The 23,441-nt window shown below is 40.3% G+C and overlaps 1 protein-coding gene and 1 pseudogene across 1 annotated transcript; both read left to right on the top strand.

Annotated features, from left to right (window-relative positions):
* The first annotated feature begins 35 nt into the window (after positions 1 to 35).
* Positions 36 to 5,938, top strand: fen1 (flap structure-specific endonuclease 1). Its single transcript, XM_084939015.1, has 12 exons — positions 36 to 168; positions 594 to 688; positions 841 to 943; positions 1,096 to 1,198; positions 1,357 to 1,420; positions 1,759 to 1,868; positions 2,205 to 2,341; positions 2,591 to 2,657; positions 2,905 to 3,036; positions 3,132 to 3,283; positions 5,326 to 5,440; positions 5,683 to 5,938. Exons 2-12 carry the CDS (start codon positions 607 to 609, stop codon positions 5,758 to 5,760), a joined length of 1,143 nt encoding a protein of 380 aa, XP_084795141.1. The 5' UTR covers positions 36 to 168; positions 594 to 606; the 3' UTR covers positions 5,761 to 5,938.
* Positions 5,939 to 15,261: 9,323 nt separating this feature from the next.
* LOC146380122 (B-cell receptor CD22-like) lies at positions 15,262 to 23,209 on the top strand (annotated as a pseudogene).
* The last annotated feature ends 232 nt before the right edge of the window (positions 23,210 to 23,441 follow it).

Below are 23,441 nucleotides of genomic sequence, written 5' to 3'. Positions count from 1 at the left end.
TTAATAAACCCTGCACTATCGATGCACGGGTTTTAGGAGTACCTGGACGTGCGGCGCTCGATAGATCGATAGAAAATGCCTGCTATTTGATTTCCCGCGAAACAGTCACAATTCCTCGCGCTCTAGGACGTGGAGTAGCTGCACGAGCTGAGGCGTTTTACTAAATTGGTGAGTCCTTTGTAAATGTTAACATTATATAACCTGAAAGCTAGCTTTGATAATAGATGGCTACATCCTGTGGCATTTTCATTGAGGTCAGCTGGTACACACTAGTAGATCAAAGCCAGGACACATTTCTGCTCTCCAGTTTGCTTACATGAACCCGTCGATTTAAAGATCATTGTAAATTCACAAACCTGGCACACACATTGCTGAGAGATAACAAATGACGCGGAGCTCGTCTTTTAATTGACACGAAGCCTCCGTTAAAAACAAAAAAAGGTTCGTATTTGTAAATAACTTGTACTGTGACCTCATTGTTTTCTCAAGCTTCTGCAGACCTGTACCAGTGATGGGGCCTTTGTGAAATGCAGTTGGGATGGAAATGACACAGCATGTTAATCCGAGAGCTTCACTCTCTCTCTTGTTCTCAGATATTCTGACACAATGGGAATACACGGACTTGCCAAGCTAATTGCTGACCAGGCCCCTGGTGCCATTAAAGAGCAAGACATAAAGAACTTCTTTGGTAACTGTTCCAGAATACACTCCTTATACATAAGTGATGCATGAGTGTCGGTCTACCCTCAGTTTGTTGCAACATACAGTCTGTATGATGCATGATGGAATGCTAACTCTTTATGTCATTGTTGAACAAGCACCTCTTTTCACCTTCTGTAGGCAGGAAAATTGCTATTGATGCCTCTATGTGCATCTACCAGTTTCTGATTGCTGTGCGACAGGATGGTAACGTTCTACAGAATGAAGATGGAGAGACAACAAGGTACTGTTGCAACAATAAACATTTAAAATTGAATAAGAAGACCTAATTGTAGATCCTTTGCAGATGCAGTAGTTCCTCTGTTGAAACTTAGTGATTTTTAGCTCAGGTCTGAGTACACAAGAATGATTTTTGCCTTTACTCCTTTCTTCAAGCCACCTAATGGGAATGTTCTACCGCACCATCCGCATGTTGGAACATGGAATCAAACCTGTGTATGTCTTTGACGGCAAGCCCCCACAGCTCAAGTCAGCAGAGGTGAGTAAGGATTTCCTCTGGTCCTCACCCATCTGCAAATGGAAACATTTGTTTTCAGTGCAGTGGATTTCTGTCACTCATTTATGTCAGCAACTCCTTACATGCTCTGTTTCATACTGACAGCTCTCTCTCATTCTGATCGTGTCTTCATCTTCTAGCTTGAGAAAAGAGGGGAGAGGAGAGCCGAAGCTGAGAAGATGCTTGCCCAGGCCCAAGAAATTGGTAAAGACTTTTTGGGGGGGGGGGGTTGTTGGTTAAAGAGTTTAAAGTCAGCATGGTTTGTTGGAAGTTGCTAGGTTTTAAACCAAACTTGAACTCAGACTATATCACAAGTATTATGGGAAAGTCTGTGAACATGTTTTCCTTTAGGCATGAAAGTCTACCGTACTATAAGCCGCTACTTTTTGCGCAAGCTTTGAACCCTGCGGCTTTTAGTCAGGTGCTACTAATGTATGTACAAAACAGGATTTTCCCCTGATTTTAGCTCGTGCGGCTAATATTCAGGTGCGCTTTGTAGTCCGGAAAATACGGTAATTGGATTTTATTCTCTCTCAAACCAGGGGAGCAAGAGAACATTGACAAGTTCACTAAGCGTCTGGTTAAAGTCACCAAGCAGCATAATGATGAGTGTAAGAAGCTCCTGACCCTGATGGGAGTGCCTTACATTGAGGTGAGATTTCTATTTCTACACATTTTTGTGGCATCAAGAATATTTCCACACTTATTACACAGTTTGGAGACATCCCTCCCATGAATGATTTGTGTTTTAGTGTTTTTACAATATAACAGGCTTCTTATCCTCTTACCCTTACTAAGTTACAGTTACACAGTCCAGCTGGGGTCAATCACAGAGAAAGACAGAAATGTAATGAAATTATGCCTAAAGTTTAAAAATATACATGAATTGGGATTCTGCAGTGCAGTTTGAGGTAGTTGCATTAAGACAGATTGTGTGTATCATTCTGTTAGATGTAATTTTATTTATTTATTTTTCATTTCCTTAAAGGCTCCATGTGAAGCTGAGGCCAGCTGTGCTGCTCTGGTTAAAGCAGGGAAGGTGTTTGCCACGGCAACGGAGGATATGGACGGGCTGACCTTTGGGACAAACATCCTTCTCAGACATCTCACGGCCAGTGAAGCAAAGTATGAACTGGCATCGCCTTTGACATATTAGCAGAGTGGAAATGACTTAAAGCTGTTGCCTTAATTCTACATCAGATTTATGTTTACCATATGAATATATGTGTATATGAGATGGTTTAAAGAATAAGTTCACGCTTAAAATTCATAAATTTGAACCAAGTTTCGAGGTTTTAGGATTTGGTAGTTTGATACCCACTATAGCAGCATAAATAGTAGTCATTAACTATAAGCTGTTCATTATTGTTTCAGGAAACTTCCTATTCAAGAGTTCCACTTCAATCGCATCCTGCAGGACATCGGCCTGACCAATGAACAGGTACATTTTTTTTCCTGACTTTTACAAAGGTTTATATAAATAAGTTTCTCTTTAAATCTGAAGCACTTCCCGTGCTTCTCTCATGATGACACAACTATCACCTGGTGCGTGTCACCATCCTGTGCTGTTTGTTCAAAGATATGTGGTGGTACTCTCCTGGCTATCAGATGTTTGTGCCGTGGAGCTTTAAACACAACATTAATCTCAGTCTTTCTTGACATTTCCTCCTTTCCGTACTCCATCCCAGTTCATTGACCTGTGTATTCTGTTGGGCTGTGACTACTGCGGCACTATCAAGGGGATCGGCCCAAAGAGAGCAATCGACCTCATCAAACAGCACGGCAGCATCGAAGAGATTCTAGAGAACATTGATTCCAATGTAAGTTAAAGGTTGCTGTAGTCTGTAGTGCAGGTCAGCTGAGCGAGGTGCTGGTTCTGATTCTGTGTGTGTGCGCAATGCTTGTCTTTATGCAGAAGCACCCTGCTCCAGAAGACTGGCTGTACAAAGAAGCCAGGGGTTTGTTTTTGAAGCCAGAAGTGGTGGATTGTTCTACAGTGGAGCTGAAGTGGAACGAGCCGGATGAGGAAGGACTGATGCAATTCATGTGCGAAGAGAAACAGTTCAGGTGAACTAAATATTGACTCATTCTTATCTTCTGCTTTACCTATTTACTTAGTTTGACTGAGATGATCTGTTGTTGTTGTGACTTTGACTACACACACTTTTTGTTTAATGTTTGAACACTAGGTGGCACTGCTGTCTCTGTACATGAAGTGTTTCTGGCATCTTTTGCGTTCAATGGTTGATCATCTGCCTCCATCCAATACTATCGTCCTCCTGTCAGACAAACCCTGTGCATGTCCTCCTTTACTACAAACCGGATTCCAAAAAAGTTGGGACACCAAACAAATTGTGAATAAAAACTGAATGCAATGATGTGGAGATGGCAAATGTCAATATTTTATTCAGAATAGAACATAAACCACAGAACAAAAGTTTAAACTGAGAAAATTTATCATTTTAAGGGAACAATATGGTGATTCAAAATGTCATGGTGTCAACAAATCCCAAAAAAGTTGGGACAAGGCCATTTTCACCACTGTGTGGCATCTCCCCTTCTTCTTACAACACTCAACAGACGTCTGGGGACCGAGGAGACCAGTTTCTCAAGTTTAGAAATAGGAATGCTCTCCCATTCTTGTCTAATACAGGCCTTTAACTGTTCAATCGTCTTGGGCCTTCTTTGTCGCACCTTCCTCTTTATGATGCGCCAAATGTTCTCTATAGGTGAAAGATCTGGACTGCAGACTGGCCATTTCAGTACCCGAATCCTTCTCCTACGCAGCCATGATGTTGTGACTGATGCAGAATGTGGTCTGGCATTATCTTGTTGAAAAATGCAGGATCTTCCCTGAAAGAGATGACGTCTGGATGGGAGCATATGTTGTTCTAGAACCTGAATATATTTTTCTGCATTGATGGTGCCTTTCCAGACATGCAAGCTGCCCATGCCACACGCACTCATGCAACCCCATACCATCAGAGATGCAGGCTTCTGAACTCAGCGTTGATAACAACTTGGGTTGTTCTTGTCCTCTTTGGTCCGGATGACATGGCGTCCCACATTTCCAAAAATAACTTTGAATCGTGACTCGTCTGACCACAGAACAGTCTTCCATTTTGCCACACTCCATTTTAAATGATCCCTGGCCCAGTGAAAACGCCTGAGCTTGTGGATCTTGCTTAGAAATGGCTTCTTCTTTGGACTGTAGAGTTTCAGCTGGCAATGGTGGATGGCACGGTGGATTGTGCTCACTGACAATGGTTTCTGGAAGTATACCTGAGCCCATTCTGTGATTTCTTTTACAGTAGCATTCCTGTTTGTGGTGCAGTGTCGTTTAAGGGCCCGGAGATCACGGGCATCCAGTATGGGTTTACGCCCTTGACCCTTACGCACAGAGATTTTTCCAGATTCTCTGAATCTTCGGATGATGTTATGCACAGTTGATGATGATAACTGCAAAGTCTTTGCAATTTTTTGTTGGGTAACACCTTTCTGATATTGCTCCACTATCTTTCTGCGCAACATTGTGCGAATTGGTGATCCTCTACCCATCTTGGCTTCTGAGAGACACTGCCACTCTGAGAAGCTCTTTTTATACCCAATCATGTTGCCAATTAACCTAATTAGTGTTAATTGGTCTTCCAGCTCTTTGTTATGCTCAAATTTACTTTTTCCAGCCTCTTATTGCTACTTGTCCCAACTTTTTTTGGATTTGTTGACACCGTGGAATTTTGAATCAACATATTTTTCCTTTAAAATGATAAATTTTCTCAGTTTAAACTTTTGTTCCGTGGTTTATGTTCTATTCTGAATAAAATATTGACATTTGCCATCTCCACATCATTGCATTCAGTTTTTATTCACAATTTGTTTAGTGTCCCAACTTTTTTGGAATCCAGTTTGTACATCTATGAACCTCCTCTGTGCTTCTCCTCTTTTCCTCCTGCCTGACGCCTCCACTTCTTTAAAAAAAAGAAAAAGATATTTGATGTACAGTGTGTTCATCTTGCAGGTTTATACATTTTTTTGCCTGTTAAATATGTGAACGAACATGCTCATAGGATAATGTGTAGCTTTTATTTATTTTGTGTATGTGTGTGCAGTGAGGACAGGATCCGTAACGGCTGTAAGAAGATTGTGAAGAGCAGACAGGGCAGCACGCAGGGACGTTTGGACTCTTTCTTCACTGTCACTGGGTCTCTGTCGTCCAAGCGAAAGGTACATGTCAGAAAACTATGGTACTGAGTGTGTGTTCCTTTTTTTTTGTTTTGTTTTGTTTGTTTGTTTTTCTGTGTTTAAAATTCTTTCTATTTCCCTTGTAACTATAAAAAGCAGGCAGAAGTGTTTGACTGACATATTTAATTTAGATCTCATTATAAAAACAGGAAACTACTTGTGTAAAGACTCATTTCTTTTCTTAGTCCTGACACTTTCTATACTGCTTTCTTTGTCTTTGTCAGGAACCTGAGATTAAAGGATCAGCAAAGAAAAAGCAGAAAACTGGAGCCACACCAGGCAAATTTAAGAAAGCCAAATAGACTGAATGTATCCATAAATTAATCTGAGATGTTATTGTGATGAGTGATGTTTGGAGTTAAGACAAAAGGAAACTGCTACTGTTACTTTTTTGTAACTTTCTGTTGTATCACCTAAGGAAACCTGAGCCAGCTGTATTTTAATGAGTGTTGGACATTTTTATTTCAAGTGTTGGAAATAAAAAAAAAAAAAAAAAAAAAAAAAAGATTTTTTGTAAAGATCCTCATTTGTTGCCCTTTAACAGTACTGTGCAAAAGCCTGAAACTTCCCCTCTTATCTTTTATATTTTGCTACCAATGAGCTAGCCAATAGTTCTCCAGACTTCCCTAATGTCTTGCAAGTGTTGTTGTTTTTTTTTTTTTGTCCTCTCACTTTCAGTCTACTCCTTGCATCCAACCACCAGGCAACATGGCAAACAACTAATTTCAAACTTTGCAACAAGGTGATTTCCAAAAAAATGCTGTTCTATGGCCATGATACAAAGAGCTATTAGGTGAAAATCTGGCATGGTTCATCCATCAACGAAGTGTCATCAGAAATTGACTGCAGGAGAAAAGGATAAGCTCTGCCAAATTACAGATGGCAATAGGTCTGATGGAGTGATGACACCAAATTTCCAATTTTTGGTTTAAGTATTCAGCATAATCCAGCAGTATCTGTAGACATCTGTAATACATGGTGGTGGCCCTGTTATGGTTTGGTCTATTTTAGCCAGTGGTGTCAGGGATCTTGTTAGAATTGGCAGAATTATGAAACTTAATGTCAGATTTTGATTTGCTATGTAATTCCATCTGAAAAGCATCTGATTGTCAAATCTTAATTTTTCAGCATGACAATGATCCCAAACACACTGCCAGTACATTAAAACACTACTGGCCAAAAGTTTTAGACCACCCCAATGTTTCTAGATATTTATTGCAGTTCAGGTCATACAAGTCCAATTAATAACTTGAAATGGTACAAAGGTAAGTGGACTGCCAAAGGGGAAAAAGAAAAGGTTATCTAAGATTAGCTAAAACTGAAAAATAATGTACATTTCAGAGTTATAAAAAAGGCCTTTTCAGGGAGCACAACATTTTAAGCTGATCTGTAGCAGTGGAGGTTGATCAAGCCTTGAAAGCTGGTGCTATTAATTCCTACAGGTGTTCCAACTTTTCTGGATTACTCACGCCCTCTGTCTGCAGAAAAGCAGTGTTGGAACACACTGTGGTAGTACCATACCCTCGTGAACATTAGTTCAACAGTGTTGTACTGCAGAAAGTAGTGAGTTACTAAAAAAAGGTCAAGAAATAGGCAACTAACAATAGAATTCAAGCTTCAAGCACAAGTTAATAGAGGTCATAGTAAGCAAGTCTCAGCTCAACTGCGAAGAGAAGACTGAGCTGCAGGTTTGACAGGACGAGTTGCAGCAAGAAAGCCATTGCTAAGAATAAGACAAAGATGCTTTTCTGGGCCATGAAACACCGCCACTGGACTAATGAAGACCTGACTGGACTGATGAATCAAATTTTGAAATTTTCGGTTCATCATGCAGGATCTCTGTACGCCAGGGGTAGGCAACCTTTCTGATGGCGAGTGCCATTTAAAATTTCCTCAGAAGTCAGTGTGCCATATGATTGCATTAGCAATAAATTTAATAACGCTCTATATTAACAGTTACACACTATATAGAACCACTTTATAGAATTATATGTTTGCAGATGTTGGCAGCTATCAGCGAATAGTTATCAGCTATTTTGAAACAACAAAAAAAAGACACTTTTTATCCATAACAGCAAATAAACTGTACAACAGAAAATACAAATGCTATTTATGGTCTCCTCACAACAATGATAAGAAAAATAAACTGAGCCAATATGGCATGTTTGTTAATACACATGTTAATCTGATCTCTGGTCCAGCATTCAGATGGCTACCTGAGGACACACAGATATGTAGAGCCAAATACTGTCAATAAGGCCTCTGCAATGTTCTGAAGACAGTCAAACTTGTCAGGTAGTGATGTCCAGCAGGTGAAAATGCAGCTCCATGAACACGCACAGCTATGGATTCCAGCTGCTTCGATGTTGCATTAACTGGCATTAACTCAGGAAGTTAATGCGGGACAAATCCAGCTGCTCATTAAATTTTTCTGGTTTGATTAGAAAATAAAACATTGGTCCATACACCTGAAAGTCCCAAAAATGCATTGTGAATTCTGTCTCGAGTCTACGGATGTATCCGTGTACTTCCGTGGTGCTGATGCTGTGCTGAGTGGAAAGCTCCTGAAGCTTTTGAAGTGTCGGAATGTGGAAAGCTAACAACGACCCTCTCACCAGTAGGCTAAGTTATTTTTAGCCAATTACAAGTTGAATCTGGTAGTTGGGGTTGTTAGCTAAAATACTGTCATAAAGAAGAGGAACAACTAATGTGTGTATGCGAGCTGATTTGCGATGTGCACCGCTGGCGCAGCCATTTATTTTTTGATGCACCTTCTCAGATTATTTCACTGCGTGTTGTGCCCAGGGCTGGACTGGGACAAAAATACAGCCCGGGCATTTTGACTAGAGACCAGCCCACCAGGTATTAAAGCCATAAAGCCTTTGAATGAAAACAAACGCTGTTGTGACAGTAATGTACAATCTTGTTGGTTTTTATGTCAATTTTATGTCAGATAAAAACTTTGGTTGTAAGCTTCAGAAAATTATTTAATAACAGCCAGACATTTTAAATGAGAATAAGAAAGTAAAGTGTTTCTTTGTGCCCCCCTCTCCCTGTTAATGCCCCGCCTGGCCCCCCTGGCAAAACTTTGCTAGACCCGCCCCTGCACAGTTACCAGCTGTCAGCTACTCTCTCAGAAACAGTTCATAACTTCCCTTCAACTCATTCATGTCACCTAAAAGGTAAACCTGTTTCTCCATCACCTGTTCAGCTCTGATGATTCAGTAAAGACATCTCCTGGTTTCATCTTCATGTTTCCCTCTCACCAGATATCCAAACCGATATCATGACCAGCAGCTTTTCCAGCTGTGGCTCCAGCAAACATCTAGAAATTAATATTAAATAAATTCTAACAACAGCTGATCAAGCTTTTCTGGCGCAAAGTGGGTAATAAACAAACAAGAGAGAAAAGCCGATCAGCTGATCATTGATCAGTTTCATGATTGAAGTAGCAACAGGAGAGGGAGGGGGAGAGAATGAGAGAAGAAGAGGCGGCTGCAGCGTAATGACGCAGAATAAGTCCAGCTTTGTCTTTTTTTCTATTCTAGCTGAAGTACGGGACAAATCGCGTTTCTTTTCAGCTCAATACGAAACACGTAATATTTTCTCTGAATACGGGACGGTTGGCAACTCTAATAATTAACCTTATGAATAAAATAAAGTTCACTATCAGTAAAATCATAGCACCCACCCAGCTGTATATAAACTCCGTCATGCTAGCTAGTACGCAGTACAAGTCATTAACTGACTGTAAAAAGTCAGCACAACGAAAATAAACTCCACCTAAACTTGGTTTATATCTGACCCAGATAGACTGCAGGTCATAACTTCTTACCTGAAGTTCAGTTCACCTGACACTCGGACCGGCCCCGCCTCGGGTCTCTGCTCCTCCTGCCTCCCCTTTCCCTCATCCACCTGCTGGCCTCCACCACTTACTAATGTTACTGAATCTGTGGAAGCTCCGCCATAGCCACCACCAAACAACTGAGTTATTTTTACACATCAGCCAGCATCTGGCCAATCCATCACCTCTCATTGTTTATACCGTTACAAAAAAAAAAAAAATCATTGGCCCATAAAAACGAAAATTCACCATCGGCCCACCGAGCAAATGCCCGGTATGCCCGATGGCCAGTCCAGCTATGGTCGTGCCATCAGTTAACCCTTCGCGTGCCAGCTGTGGCATGCGTGCCTAGGGTTGCCGACCCCTGTTATACGCTGTCGAACAGGCGAAAGGATGATTCCACAGTGTGTCGCATCAAGTGTCAAACATGGAGGAGGAAGTGTGATCATCTGGAGTTGTTTGGCTGGATCCAGGGTTGGTGAATTGTACAGAGTGAGAGGTATCCTAAACCAAAATGGCTACCACAGCATTCTGAAGCACCATGCAACACTCTCTGGTCAGTGTTGCCAACTCCTCAGTAAGGAAAATCGCTATTGGTTGTCCTAAAAGTCGTTAGAAGTCGCTAAATGACGTCATCGCCTAATTTGCATAATTGGTCATGCTAATCTAATTGTAACCTATGTTGTTGGAGAGAGAAATAACATCGTGGAAGAGACATAAAGTGAGTAAAAAACGTCCTAAATGCATTTAGAGTTTATTTAGAACTACAAATTAAATTTCTTTTAGCAATTATTGTTTTTTTTAATGTCACAATTCCAACCCTGCTCCTTTACCCGGGCTTGGACTGGCAAAAGTGACCCGAAATAGGCACTCTGGTGGAGTTACTTTGTGTGTGTGTGTGTTTATAAGTAGTTTTAAACCTTGTGATCCACAAAACAGCATAAGAGTAAAAGAGTAAAAGAAGAACTGACTGCGTTACAGCACCCGCTGCTTGTTGAGAGTAAAAGCGATACGCGCTTTCACGTCTTTTTTTAGTGACTTTTTTTAGAAAAAAAGTCGCTAAGGGGTCTGAAAACTCGCTAAATGTAGCGACAAAGTCGCGAAGTTGGCAACACTGTCTCTGGTAAGCGCCTAGTTGGTCAGGGGTTCATCCTACAGCAAGACAATGACCCAAAACATAAGTCCAAGTTATGCCAGAACTACCTCAGGAAAAAAGAACAAGATGGTAAGGTTGAAGACATTCCAGACTGTACTGTCTGGAGTGGCCAGTACAGTCTCCAGACATGAACTGGACAGAAGAGTGAAAGCAAAGCAACCTACAAATGCTACATATTGATGGGAACTTCTGCAACAGATATGGGAAGAGCTTTCTGAAGAATATTTGATTTTTATTATAGAAAGAATGCCACCGGTGTGTTCACCTGTTATATCTGCCAAAGGTGGCTACTTTGATGAGTCAAAGGTTTAGAATACATTTTGGTTTATAGATAACATAAGATAAACCTTTATTAGTCCCAAAAGTGGGAAATTTACTTGGTCATGGCAGAAAGTGGACAGTATAAAGTTAAGAGCAGCAAAAATTAAGAAAAAAACAAACAATCAAATCAATTTAAATGAAATAAAAAAAATAGTTTGTCACAGGCAGTGGAAAATAAAACGTTCAAATGTACAGTCTAAAGAATGTACCATGTAAAATGGAATATAAATATGGACATCTGTATTTTAAGAATATAAATGTATGTATGGAAACTGAAAGTAAGACTAAATGTAGACTTGGCCAAGTTGTATACATGTATACAGCGAGCGTATGTGTATAAATACACAGAGTGGATGTGTAAATAAAACGAGAACATTGAAGATACACACACGCACACTTGCACATTCGAAACTGCACATTCTGACCAAGCAGTAATAGCTTCACCCAAAAATTGCATGGCATTAGAAAAATTGCACTCAGTAATATGGCACATAAGAGAGACTAAGCGAAGGCTACCATAGTGTATTGGAATTGTGTTTGTCCGTGTGTGTGGTCAGCAGTTAGAAGGAAAGTCCTGTGGAATCTCTCTGTCCCACATCGTGGGTGCTGCAGCCTGCCACTGAAGGAGCTGCTCAGTGCCTTCAGAGTCTCCTGCATGGAGTGGAAGATGTTGTTGTCATGGAGAAATATATTCCATGATTTCTTTTTTTAACTCCAATTGCTTATTTGTACTATAATTTAATTTCAGAGTGCAATAAGAAGTTAAACTGGGGTCTTCTTTTGACCAGTAGTCTAATTTGATAAAAATCCAAAAAGAACAAAAAAAAAAAAAACCCACACAATCGAGCACTATCAGTCTGAATTGGCCTCTCTGAAGTTCAACATAACTGTGGGATCAATTGGACAGAGCACAAAAACAAAAGGCAGCCAACATCCAAAGAAGAGCTTCGAATGTCCTTCAAGAAGCCTGGAGAACTATTCCTAAAGACTACTTAAAGAAATGTCAGGAAAGCTGCCGAACAGAGCTCAGGTACTGATGGGCTGATTGATCCAAATATCAATATTGCACTGCTATGTTTAGCTGTGCTGCAGTTATGTGACTCGGAGGCACTGAGAAGAGCAGTAAAGCTTTATTGTTTTATTGGAAATGAAAAAACATTCCTCAAACATGAACAATTTCTGAACTTCTTAATAATAATGTATGCTGATCCCCATGGGAAAATTACTCCTTTACATTTGACCCATTCACTCAGTGAAGCAGTGGGCAGCCACTAAGCAGGCGCACCAGGGAGCAGTGTGTAGGGACGGTACCTTGCTCAGGGATACCTCAGGGTTGTCATGTGAGGGCTGTGTGCAGGCAGGAATGGTGGACCCAAAGTGCAGACACTCGGAGGCAAAACGTGAACTCAAAACAGCTTTAATGCTGAACTCAAAAGTTACAAAACTGAGAATCCAAAAATAAACTCAGGCAGACAGACAGAACACACAGCACGGACACAGAGAAACACAGGGCTTAAATACACAGAGGGAGCAATCAGGGAATGGGTAACAGGAGGGAAACAAACAAATCAGCAAAACCAGATACATTAACATAAGACATGGACCTTCAAAGTAAAACAGAAAACATAACACAGAGACGCAGACTTGACACAGGGATACAGCAACTATGGAACAGAACAGAACACCAGAACACTAACAAAACCCACACAGAAAACCTAAACTAAGATTAAACCTATAACCCATAAGGCAAAGCTAGAATAATGAAAAAAACAAAATCAAAGAACCAATAAAAGACAAAACACTGGGTCAACGGCCCAGGCACCCTAATAAGGGTAGCCATTCAATGGATTCTAACCCCCGACTTTCCGATTATGGGGCGACCACTCTACCCTACTGCGCTGTCCCTGCTTTTTGTGTTGCTTGGCTGGTCAATTTATGTTATATAACACTTTAAAGCCACCGCAGCTGGCCCGAAGTGCTTTAGAGACAGGCATATTTACATTCCAGGACTCTTAAAAAAGCAAGAAAGGTTTGTTTTATTGTGAATTATTATGGAGTTCTCAGTGATTTAGTGGTGATTAAAATGTGTCCAGAATTTGGCAAATTGATGACGATTTATTTCAGAAATCATGACACACATAAGCTGTCTTTATAAGTTAAAAGTAATGGTATTGGCAATACTGGACCTCTGCTTGGTATCAGATCAATATTGAAATTTGCAGTATTACACAGTCCTAAGTTCAGGATTAACAGTGATCATAACAAATATTGACTTTCAAGCTCCTTAGAATTGTACAAAGTCTGTTTTTGCCTTATATCCTCTATTTCTATGCATATATGCATAAAGCCTTGCTTCATGCCTACAGCTGAAATACTTATCATGTGTAAAAACTACATATCAGGGCATCCACACCATGCTGAGTGCAATTTCTCTGCAGGGCATTTGGGTTCCTGCTCTAAATAGAAAAGGGTTGATTGCACTTGCACACACATGTGTTGACAGGAAATCTTATATATTTATATATTAGGTTAAAGAATGCGTAAATCCACATAAAACAAACAGAATGTTAAAAGGAGAACAACATTACAGCAAGAAACACACAATGCGTGTGCTGCAAGTTCCTCCTGAGAATCCCACATTCGTGGCATGACAACTAAAATGTGTGTGAAACAGTACCACTTCCTTTGTGCTTAACCCTGCAGAGTTTAATGGTTTGTTTGAGCTCACCACTTGATGAAATTGCAGATATGAAAAAGTGAGATTTCATTTTGTGGCCATCTAAGCCACAGTGAGATGAAGCTTCTTGTATACTACACTGCCAATATGTCGTTTCATGCAGCAGATTCAATTTTACAGTTAATGAAGTTTTATCATCTTAAATATTATGGACAAAATTTCATGGCTTGCTATTGATATGAAAAAAAAAAAACCTACAAACACGATTGACTTTTATGGCACACAGACAAGTAAACATTTGATCATCTTCAAAACAATACTAATTAATAAGGTGGTACACATAGAAAAATGCTTAAAAGAAAATATGATTTCAAAAACATTTATTCAATAAAACTATAAAAAGCTGCAATGCTGTGAAGAAAAGTGTACCCATGATGTCAGAAGCTCTCATTTCCTTAGCAGTAATAAGTGTTGCACAAGTTCCCAACAGTCTTTGACATCAGCTTCCTTAAATTTATAACTACCGTCTTACACAGGAAGTGATTGTGAACTCAAAGTTAAGTCCAAGGCTGCAGCCTGCACACTGCCTGAGCAGCATAACTACAGCAACCACACAATTTGCACCCACAGCTGCTGTTCAAGACACACATGTGTTATTCTTGACTCTAAACTTTCCTTTGACAAACAAATGTGTTCTGTTGTTGAAGATAGCAAAAGATAGGAAAAAGTCCAAAACTTTATTGCATCTGGATAACTGTAACTCCCAAGTCTCCTCCAATCGCTTTTGACATCGTTGGAGATAGTATGAAATTCAGCAGCAAGACTGTCAATTGACTCCAAAAAAATATAAATACCATTCCAGCCCTGGCCTCACTGCTCTCCATTTTAGAAGTCAGTTTAAGATTTTATTTAGTGTTTCTAAGGCTCTTAATGGTCAGGACCCATCTGCATAGCACCAGTCTCATTCATTTGCATTCTTTACATGTCCTGGGGTCATGCCTCAAACTAAAAGATATCAGAGCTTATGCAGTCACTGCTCCACATTTGTGGGATCAGCTGCAAGTTGATTTTGAAGTCTAGGCACAGAAATCCACCTTTATTCTCCAGCCCACAGAGAAAGGGCATGTGTGTATTAGTATCCTAGATTCCTACAGTTTTAAAAAATAATTTGGTGTTGTTGCTCCAAACAAGGCCTCACCATTTATTTTTACACAGACTTTCATAATGAGACACTAAAAAACATTCTTTAATGAGATGAAATGGATCTTCATCTCAGGGCATGCGTGATGTAGACTGACCAATCAGGCTAACATGTAGCTGCAAAAACTATGCATCTTTGGAACTGATTTTAAAGAAGAAACATAAATAAATGACTAAAAACACGAGTTGACATATTGCAAGATATTTCTAGCACTTGTAGCTGTGCTCTTATCAGAACAACGCAGAAACTGACTGTGGTGACACAGTGACTGTATGACAAACAATGAAAACCATGAGGACAGGAAGATGAAATTGTCTGGTTAGCTAATAATGCACTGGTTGCTTATGTTGGTGTGCAACTTAAACAAAGTTGTTTTTTTTTTTTAATGTATGTATTGTGCCCTACATAAAGAAGGCACAGCTTATAAGACTGCTTTGTGATTTTTTGATTGCTTTAATGCAGAATTACATTCTTTCAGGTCATCATACTGAGTCCCAAAATGGGTTTTTCTTTTACAAAGGGAAATTCGTTCTTTCATTATTTCCCTTTGGCAGCTGAAATCCCAAAGTTGCTACACATTTGCAGAAATATTACAAGACATCAGATGATGAGTGTCATGGCAGCACTGTGTGTGAACATGTTGAGAACCAACATGTCACTGAGTATCTTCATTCTTTCAGGTGAGTTGTTTTTATTTCAGAGACATTACTCCAACATTTGAACATCTGCATGCATGCTAATATTTTCCACATTATTTTAATCTAGACACTAAATTCCTAAATTCACAGGCGCTCTGGCTGCTTGTCCTGAGGATTCAGCTTTACTCGTCACTACACCAGAGCAGATGGAAGCACTGAGTGGATCTTTTCTCCAAATCCCATGTAACTTTAGAGCTAAACCAGAAAAGGCTTTTAATGGGAGAAGAGCAGTTGCTGGAGTGTGGATTAAAAGTGACAGTAGACTTTTAATAGATCCAAACAATGTGATCTACAACAGTAGTGGAGCAGTTAGCATCTATCCAATGAGAATTACTGGGAACCTGAGTCAGAGAGACTGCACCACTCTGTTTTCTGATTTATCCACCAAGTACACAGACACATACTTCTTCAGAGTAGAGAGTGAACCATTCAAGGCGACAGCTTACTGTGATCGTCTTCAAATTACAGTTAGAGGTAAGAGAGTTTATAATAAATAACAAATTATATTATTTATATTGTTATAGAAAACTTTAAATCATCATCATAAATCACAGGGCTGAAAGTTAGAGTAGAGAGAGGGAAAATGCTGTGCTGGAGTCATAACCAAGAAAAGAACTAGGTATAAATGTGGAAATCCAGAACATATGTCTATTTATTTAGATGACACCACCTCAACTTCACAAAGAGTGTTTGTGTTTGTTGTACCCTGTCCCAATGTGCGTGATTGGCTGGAAAGAAATATGATCCACATTTTACAGCCCTGAAATGAGCCCAGAAATGTTATAATCATCAAATCTCAGTTGTAGAAAAGAGGTTGCAGTTTAAAAGTAACAACTGTGGTGGTGTGACAGCCAGTATACTGTATTCCAAAGCAATGTGTCACAAACCTCAGCGTCAACAACTGACAGCAGAAATGTACTCATGTGTTTCAGCACAGAACTTTCTCCAGAGCATGTGAGGTGCAATAATGAAGCTCGATTATATATTTAAGAGTAGATTTAATATGAAATGCAAAACTCTGTCATCTGGGACCAATCGGTTTACTTTAGTGTGCCTAAATTGTTTTCACAGGGACTGAGCACAAGTACTTATTTGCTTCAATTCTAGGCTTATAAGATGTATCAATGCAGATGGCGATCCTCATTGATAGGTTTGTATTTTCAAAAAATCCACAGGAAAATGAAGGTGGTTTGAGTACTTGAGTAAAACGTAGTTTTTGTCAGCACAATAACATCATCACTGCTGAAGATCCAATCACAAAGATTTACAGGGTGAGTTGAAAGAGTGGCGTGAACTGAACCACCATCACTGAGTAGCTTAAAAGTATTTTTCCTCAAATTTATCAGAATTGGTTTATTTTTTCCACTGAGCACAATGCTATTTTTTGAGACATTATTGTTCCCAAGTATAAAGTAAAGTGTGTGTGTATGTCCCCATAGGGAAATAGTTCCTCTGCATTTAACCCATTCACCCAGTGAAGCAGTGGGCAGCCACCAATGCAGCGCCCGGGGAGCAGTGTGTAAGGACGGTACCTTGCTCAGGGTTACCTCAGGGTAGCCGTTCAGTGGAGTCGAACCCCCGACCTTCCGATCATGGGGCCACCACTCTACCTACTGAGCTATCCCTGCCCTATATTATTATTAAATAATGTGATGAGATTACACCTCTATGCCAATGAGTCCTCAAAGCGCAAAGCTTAAAAACTACACACTTGTAAGAACACAACTGTATTTGAATGGTTATCAGCCTTGTGTACTAAAATCCAAATAATACCTGTATTAATTTGATGTGTCTGTTGTGAAACCACAGATTCTCCTTGGAGGCCCAATATTACAATCTCAGGTGATCTGAAGGAGAAGGAGTCTGTCACTATAACCTGCTCAGCTCTCACTCCCTGTCCACACTCCCCTCCTCAACTCACCTGGAATCTCCAACAAGACTCACAACAAAATAGAGGAAAAAGCAGATGGAAGCTTTACAACTAAAATCCAGCAGAACATCACTCTGTCAGACACACATGATGGAAAGAAGATCAGCTGCTCTGCCAGATATCCTGTGAACCAAGGAAAAGACACCAAGACAGCAGAGACAGAAGAGACTCTCAATGTTTCATGTAGGACTTGAAGGCCTTATCTTTTAGAGAAAACCTTAATAAAGAGCCTCCTCTCTCTTTGTGCACCTTTATTCACTCTGAAATCTCTTCCAGACCCTCCCAGGCTGATCAGTCCCACTGGTCCTGTCTCAGTGGGCAGCATGGTGTCTCTAACCTGTTCCTGCCAGGCAAACCCTCCTGTTGACAGCTATGTCTGGTTCATGACCAGTGGTGATAAACTGGAGATGATCAAAGCTGACACAAAGGTTTACAGCTTTGAGGTGACCAAACTCGATCGAGACAAATTGTTTTACTGCAGCTGCGGGAATCATCTGGACATCCAGATATCAGCAGGCAGTCAGCTGTTTGAAGGTAAACACAGGAATTGCATTTGTGAGGAGTCATTTTCCATCAAGGAGTTGACTGTGCTGTCGCATTGCAGGTGATGAACACTGGGGGAAAATGACTGTAATGAAGACTGTGGGAATCATAATACTTGTCAGCACACTGGTCATCTTTGAGTGGTGAGGCAGCTACATACCAGCGTGTAATTTCAAATGTATTTACATGAGTTACAGCATTAATTATAATGTAACCAAATGAGAAGCTTTCCTCCTTTCTAACTTGTTTCCACCTTTTTCTTTCAGCTGGTTTAGATCGAGACGTCCCAACAAACCAGAGGCAGGAAGATAAGCAGAGCTTATAGTCTAACAACTAAAGTGTCTGCAAGTCTCATGAGGAAGTAAAACCTAAGGAAGTAAAAACTTAAAACATCCCTGCATTTACTGCCACGGTTAGCAAGAAACAAAAGCTTGTACAAGTTTCTAAAATTCTCTGTTGTTTTAATGGTAGTACAGAAGAAAGGTGTAAATACTAGTGTCCTCACCAAATGTAGAGCACACAGCATACCGAGCAGCCACATGATAGTAAAGGCAGTTGTTGCTGGTTTTGAAAAGTGCCACAGTGCAGCATTTAAAAGCTAAAGAAATATATATCACCCAATACTGGGTGGCAGAATCCTAATTCCCAAAAAAAGTGTATCACTGATGTGTAAATGCACTTCTTTTTTCTACCATCATGATCAGTTTGATTCATCCACAAAACCACAGAATACACAGAGCGCTGGTCATGTAACACTTGAAACTCTTAAAGACAAATTCATATAATAAACAAAAGCACTGATGAAAACAACAGATCTAACCAATTATATATATTTAGAAAAAGATTCATTACTATAGCTTTAACAATAGCAACAGAGAAACATTATCACCTTCATAGTACCAATGATGAATTAAGTAAATTCCGGACATTAGCAAACTTCTGGATAAAGACTGTGACCTGGATGATTTTGGTTGTCGTGTGTTTGTTCTGCTTTGTGTTTGTCCATGTCATCTTTCAAAAATAAAAACAATCTTTATTGATTTCATGATTTTCGACTGATTGCTGAAACCTTTTTTTCCTCTTTAAAGGTCCACTTTGTGAGTGAACTGGATGCATGTGTTTCACGACATGTAGTTTTAAAGAGAGGAAACTGGAGTAGGGATGGGTATCGTTTAGGTTTTATCCGATACCGGTGCCAAACCGGTACTTTTGAAACGGTGCAGGTGCTTAAACAGTGCTCAAACCGGTGCTTAAAGAATAGAAAACACAAACTTTGTCCAAAAACCTCTCATGTTTAGCTGTTTTTTTTGTAAAAAGATAACAATGTTAGCCTTTTCTGCAGCTATAGGGCATATATGGTATCACTCTTGGCTGGAAGCAGTGCTTAAACAATGGGAAAAAAAACACAAACTTTGTCCAAAAACCTCTCATGTTTAGCTGTTTTCCACTTTTTCTTTGGTCATTTTAGCCTTTTTTGCCAGGGTGAAGGGAGTATCTGCCATCAAACAAGAAGACAGCCGCATGTAACTACGACGGTGTTTGCTAGTTCATCTTACGTGCATTAATTTAATAACGTGGTTAGCCTACTCAACGTAAATTACGCACGAACAACATTAAGCCACTCACTCAGAGAAGAACGGCTGCTGCTGCCATCATCATCCGTCATCATTTCTGCTACACTGGCAGGGCTAGCGGCCAGGACTCTACTCTTCGGGTTTTTGGGGGATGTTGCTCCGGGTCAGATAACAGGCAACCCACCCGCACTCGGTTTGCGCAGTGGCGTGTCTAGAAAGTTTTTGTTGGGGGGGCCAGGTAGGGGCACAGATTTGGAAAAGGGTGGCAGATATAATTGGCAGATGATGTCAAAAAAAAATTCTACCAACTGTTAGTATTTTTACTGACATATAGTGCATATATGTTTTGGGCAAAAACATTTTTGAATATTAAAATACGAACATTTCTAACATACAATTGGCAAATTAGCCAATGCCAATGCAAAACTTTATCTGCCTATTAAAAAAAGAAGATAATCTTCTCACAAACTGGTGTTTGATTTTGAAACAGGAAAAAAGTGGGGAAACAAATGAAAAGACTAACATTTGAATGAAACCTGAAAGCAAGTAAATACTTTCCATGCTGCCTTATGATAAACTTTGGTAATACTGATGTATAAAGAACAACACTGGCTGATGATGAAATACAGTCAGCTGGCATGATGACACTGCCAGTATTAACCTGCAGGGCTGGACTGGGACAAAAAAATCGGCCCGGGCATTTTGACTAGAGACCGGCCCACCAGGTATTAAAGCCATAAAGCCTTTGAATGAAAACAAATGCTGTTGTGACAGTGATGTACAATGTTGTTGGTATATGTGTGATTTCTATACATTTTACATCAGATAAAAACGTTGTTTGCAAGATTCAGATAATTATTTAATAAAAGATAGATATTTTAAATGAAAATAAGAAAGTATTTCTTTGTGCCCCCCTTTCCCTGCTAATGCCCTACCTGGCCCCCTGGCAAAACTTTGCTAGATCCACCCCTGCACAGTTACCAGCTGTCAGCTACGTAAAAAAGGATCCTGGTGTTATTTGTCTCTCAGAAACAGTTCATAACAGGTTGCTTCTCCCCAAGACAAGAACCAACAGACTTAAAAACTCCTTTGTCCCACACGCCATCAGACTGTTTAACTCCTCTCTGGAGGGGAGAGGGAGGGGAAACAGGAGGACAAAGGAGGGGGGAACAACTAAGCTGTAGTGCCTCTTCACCTCACTGTGCAATTACCTTTGTGCAATACTTTTTGTTAATAGTCAACGGTGCAATAGACTCCATACTTGAAATGTGCAATCCACTTGTATTTTTATTTTTATTTTATTCCTATTTATTCTATTTATCCCCTTTGTATATTTTTATCTATATATGTCTTTGTATTTATATGTGTGTGTGTGTATATATATATATATATATATATATATATATAATATTCTGTAACTCTATAACTTCTGTCGGTGCTGTGCTTATTTGGAACCGAATTTCCCAGAGGAACCCACCCGAGGGATTAATAAAGTTTTATCTTATCTTATCTTATCTTAACTTCCCTTCAACTCATTCATGTCACCTAAAAGGGAAACCTGTTTCTCCATCACCTGTTCAGCTCTGATGATTCAGTAAGGACATCTCCTGGTTTCATCTTCATGTTTCCCTCTCACCAGGATATCCAAACCGATATCATGACCAGCAGCTTTACAGCTGTGGCTCCAGCAAACATCATATGATACTAGAAATTAATATCAAATCAATTCTAACAACAGCTGATCAAGCTTAAATGTGCTGCTGTTGTTTAGCACGACCTCAGCTGGTTTCCTCTTTCTGGCGCAAAGTGGGCGATAAACAAACAAGAGAGAAAAGCCGATCAGCTGATCATTGATCAGTTTCATGATTGAAGAAGAAACAGGAGAGGGAGGGGGAGAGAATGAGAGAAGAAGAGGCAGCTGTGCAGCGTAAACGCTCAGAATAAATCCAGCTTTGTGTCTTTTTCCATTGTAGCTGAAGTACGGGACAAACTGCGTCCCTTCTCAGCTCAATACGAAACATGTAATATTTTCTCTGAATGAGGGACCATTCCATTTTTTAAGGAGCCGTTGGCAACTCTACTAACTAACCTTATGAATAAAATAATGTTCACTATCGGTAACATCATAGCACCCACCCAGCTGTATAGAAACTGCGTCATGCTAGCTAGTACACAGTACGAGTTATTGTAACTGACGGTAAAAAGTCAGCACAACGAAAATAAACTACACCTAAACTTGGTTTATATCTGACCCAGATAGACTGCAGGTCATAACTTCTTACCTGAAGTTCAGTTCACCTGACACTCGGACCGGTGGCCGCCTCGGGTCTCTCCTCCTCCTGCCTCCCCTTTCCCTCATCCACCTGCTGGCCTCTGTGGAAGCTCCACCATAGCCACCACCAAACAACTGAGTTATTTTTATACATCGGCCAGCATCTGGCCAATCCACCACCTCTCATTGTTCATGCCGTTACAAAAAAAAATAAAAAATAAGTCATCAGCCCACCGGGCAAATGCCTGGGATGTAGTGATGTACGATACCACTGATTTCCTTTCCGATACCATACCAAGTAAAATTCAGGGTGGTATCGACGATACTGATCCGATACCGATACTTTGTACAATAACGTATTTTATTTATTGTATCTTTTATTGTAGCTTCATCATGATTACAGGACATGAGATTACTTATTCTTATCACGTAATAATGCAGAATTCATCATATAGAAATAAAATGTTGCCTGCCTGCAGCACTAAAGGACTCCACGAGAGACGTCTGTCTCGCCCTAGCAGCACCTGTCCCTGTCCACTCCTCCTCTTCAGTTCGCCTCAACATATGCTCGTCATATTGTGTGATATGATTTACTCTGAAGTGTTTGACAAGGTTAGTGTTGTTGCCATAACACCTCACTTTTTTGCCACATGTATCGCAAACCACGTCTCGGCTGTTTGTGGAGGTAAAATACATCCGCACATGACTCCATTTACGCTCAGCCATTGTTGTGTGCACACGGTAAAGTGCTGCGACACATTTATACAGCCGTATTTCGCACATGACTATGGAAGGCGGAAGAGGAAGTAGACAATCCGAATGATATAGTTCCTTTCCACTGTGTTCCTGTTAATGATAAACTACAAATTTACCCTAAATTACTTAAATGTCGATATTTTAATGTGAGAATCGATTCTAGAACATAAATAACTGGTATCAGAGGAATCGATATTTCAGTATCGATCCGCACATCACTACCGGTATGCCTGAAGGCCAATCCAGCTATGTTAACCTGCAACCAAATCTGCAGCTCAATACAGCAATGTTACGACTTGGATTGTATCTTATAACTTATAACTCTCATGCGCAGGAAAAAAAATAAAGCACAGAAATGTGCGCTGCTTTTCGGTCTGATTACTGTCTGGTTACTACCGTTTATGTCAGAACTGGTGCCATAATGGCACTGGATACCGGTACCCATCCCTAAACTGGAGGTTGAGATTAAAGCTTTCAGTTTTAACCAGTTTTAATCATTTGTGCTCATACATCTTCAGAATACTTGTGTGTATAATTACTGTTGATATTGTAAGGATCCGAGATGGGTGGGGTTTGCTTTTCCTGTTTTCTTGAGGTGGGTGAGTGGGCGTGGTCGCAGTTCTCGGGGTGTTCAGCTTGTGGTGTTTGGCATCGTCAAGCTGGTGATGAACAGCGGTGTGCCAGCTGTGCTTCAGCTCTGTGGTAATGGGCTCATTCCGGGAATCTCCAGCTGTAATCTTCGTCTTCTCGTCATCCCTCTGCAGAGCAACTCCTACTAAGATCACTCGTCTGTTTACTCCGTTCGCCCCCCGGAGAACAGCGTTAGGCACGGATTCCTCACTTCGGACCTTCACGCCGGTGCTTCACCTGCTTACCTGGATTTCTCCTCATCACCTTCCTGCACCTTTCGTCCAGCCACCTGCTACCATTAATCTAACGTTACTGTGTGTGCGCTTATCACCGGTCTTTGTCCTCTTCCTTTCTCCTCAGGTCCTTCCCGTTCCACCTGCT

Source organism: Perissodus microlepis, chromosome 9, assembly GCF_051167445.1.
Source record: "Perissodus microlepis isolate ML-2025 ecotype Zambia chromosome 9, ASM5116744v1, whole genome shotgun sequence".
In the NCBI taxonomy this organism is placed as follows: Eukaryota; Metazoa; Chordata; class Actinopteri; order Cichliformes; family Cichlidae; genus Perissodus; species Perissodus microlepis.
The sequence above is the reverse complement of the archived record's forward strand: the minus strand, read 5'-3'. Positions and strand labels throughout refer to the sequence as shown.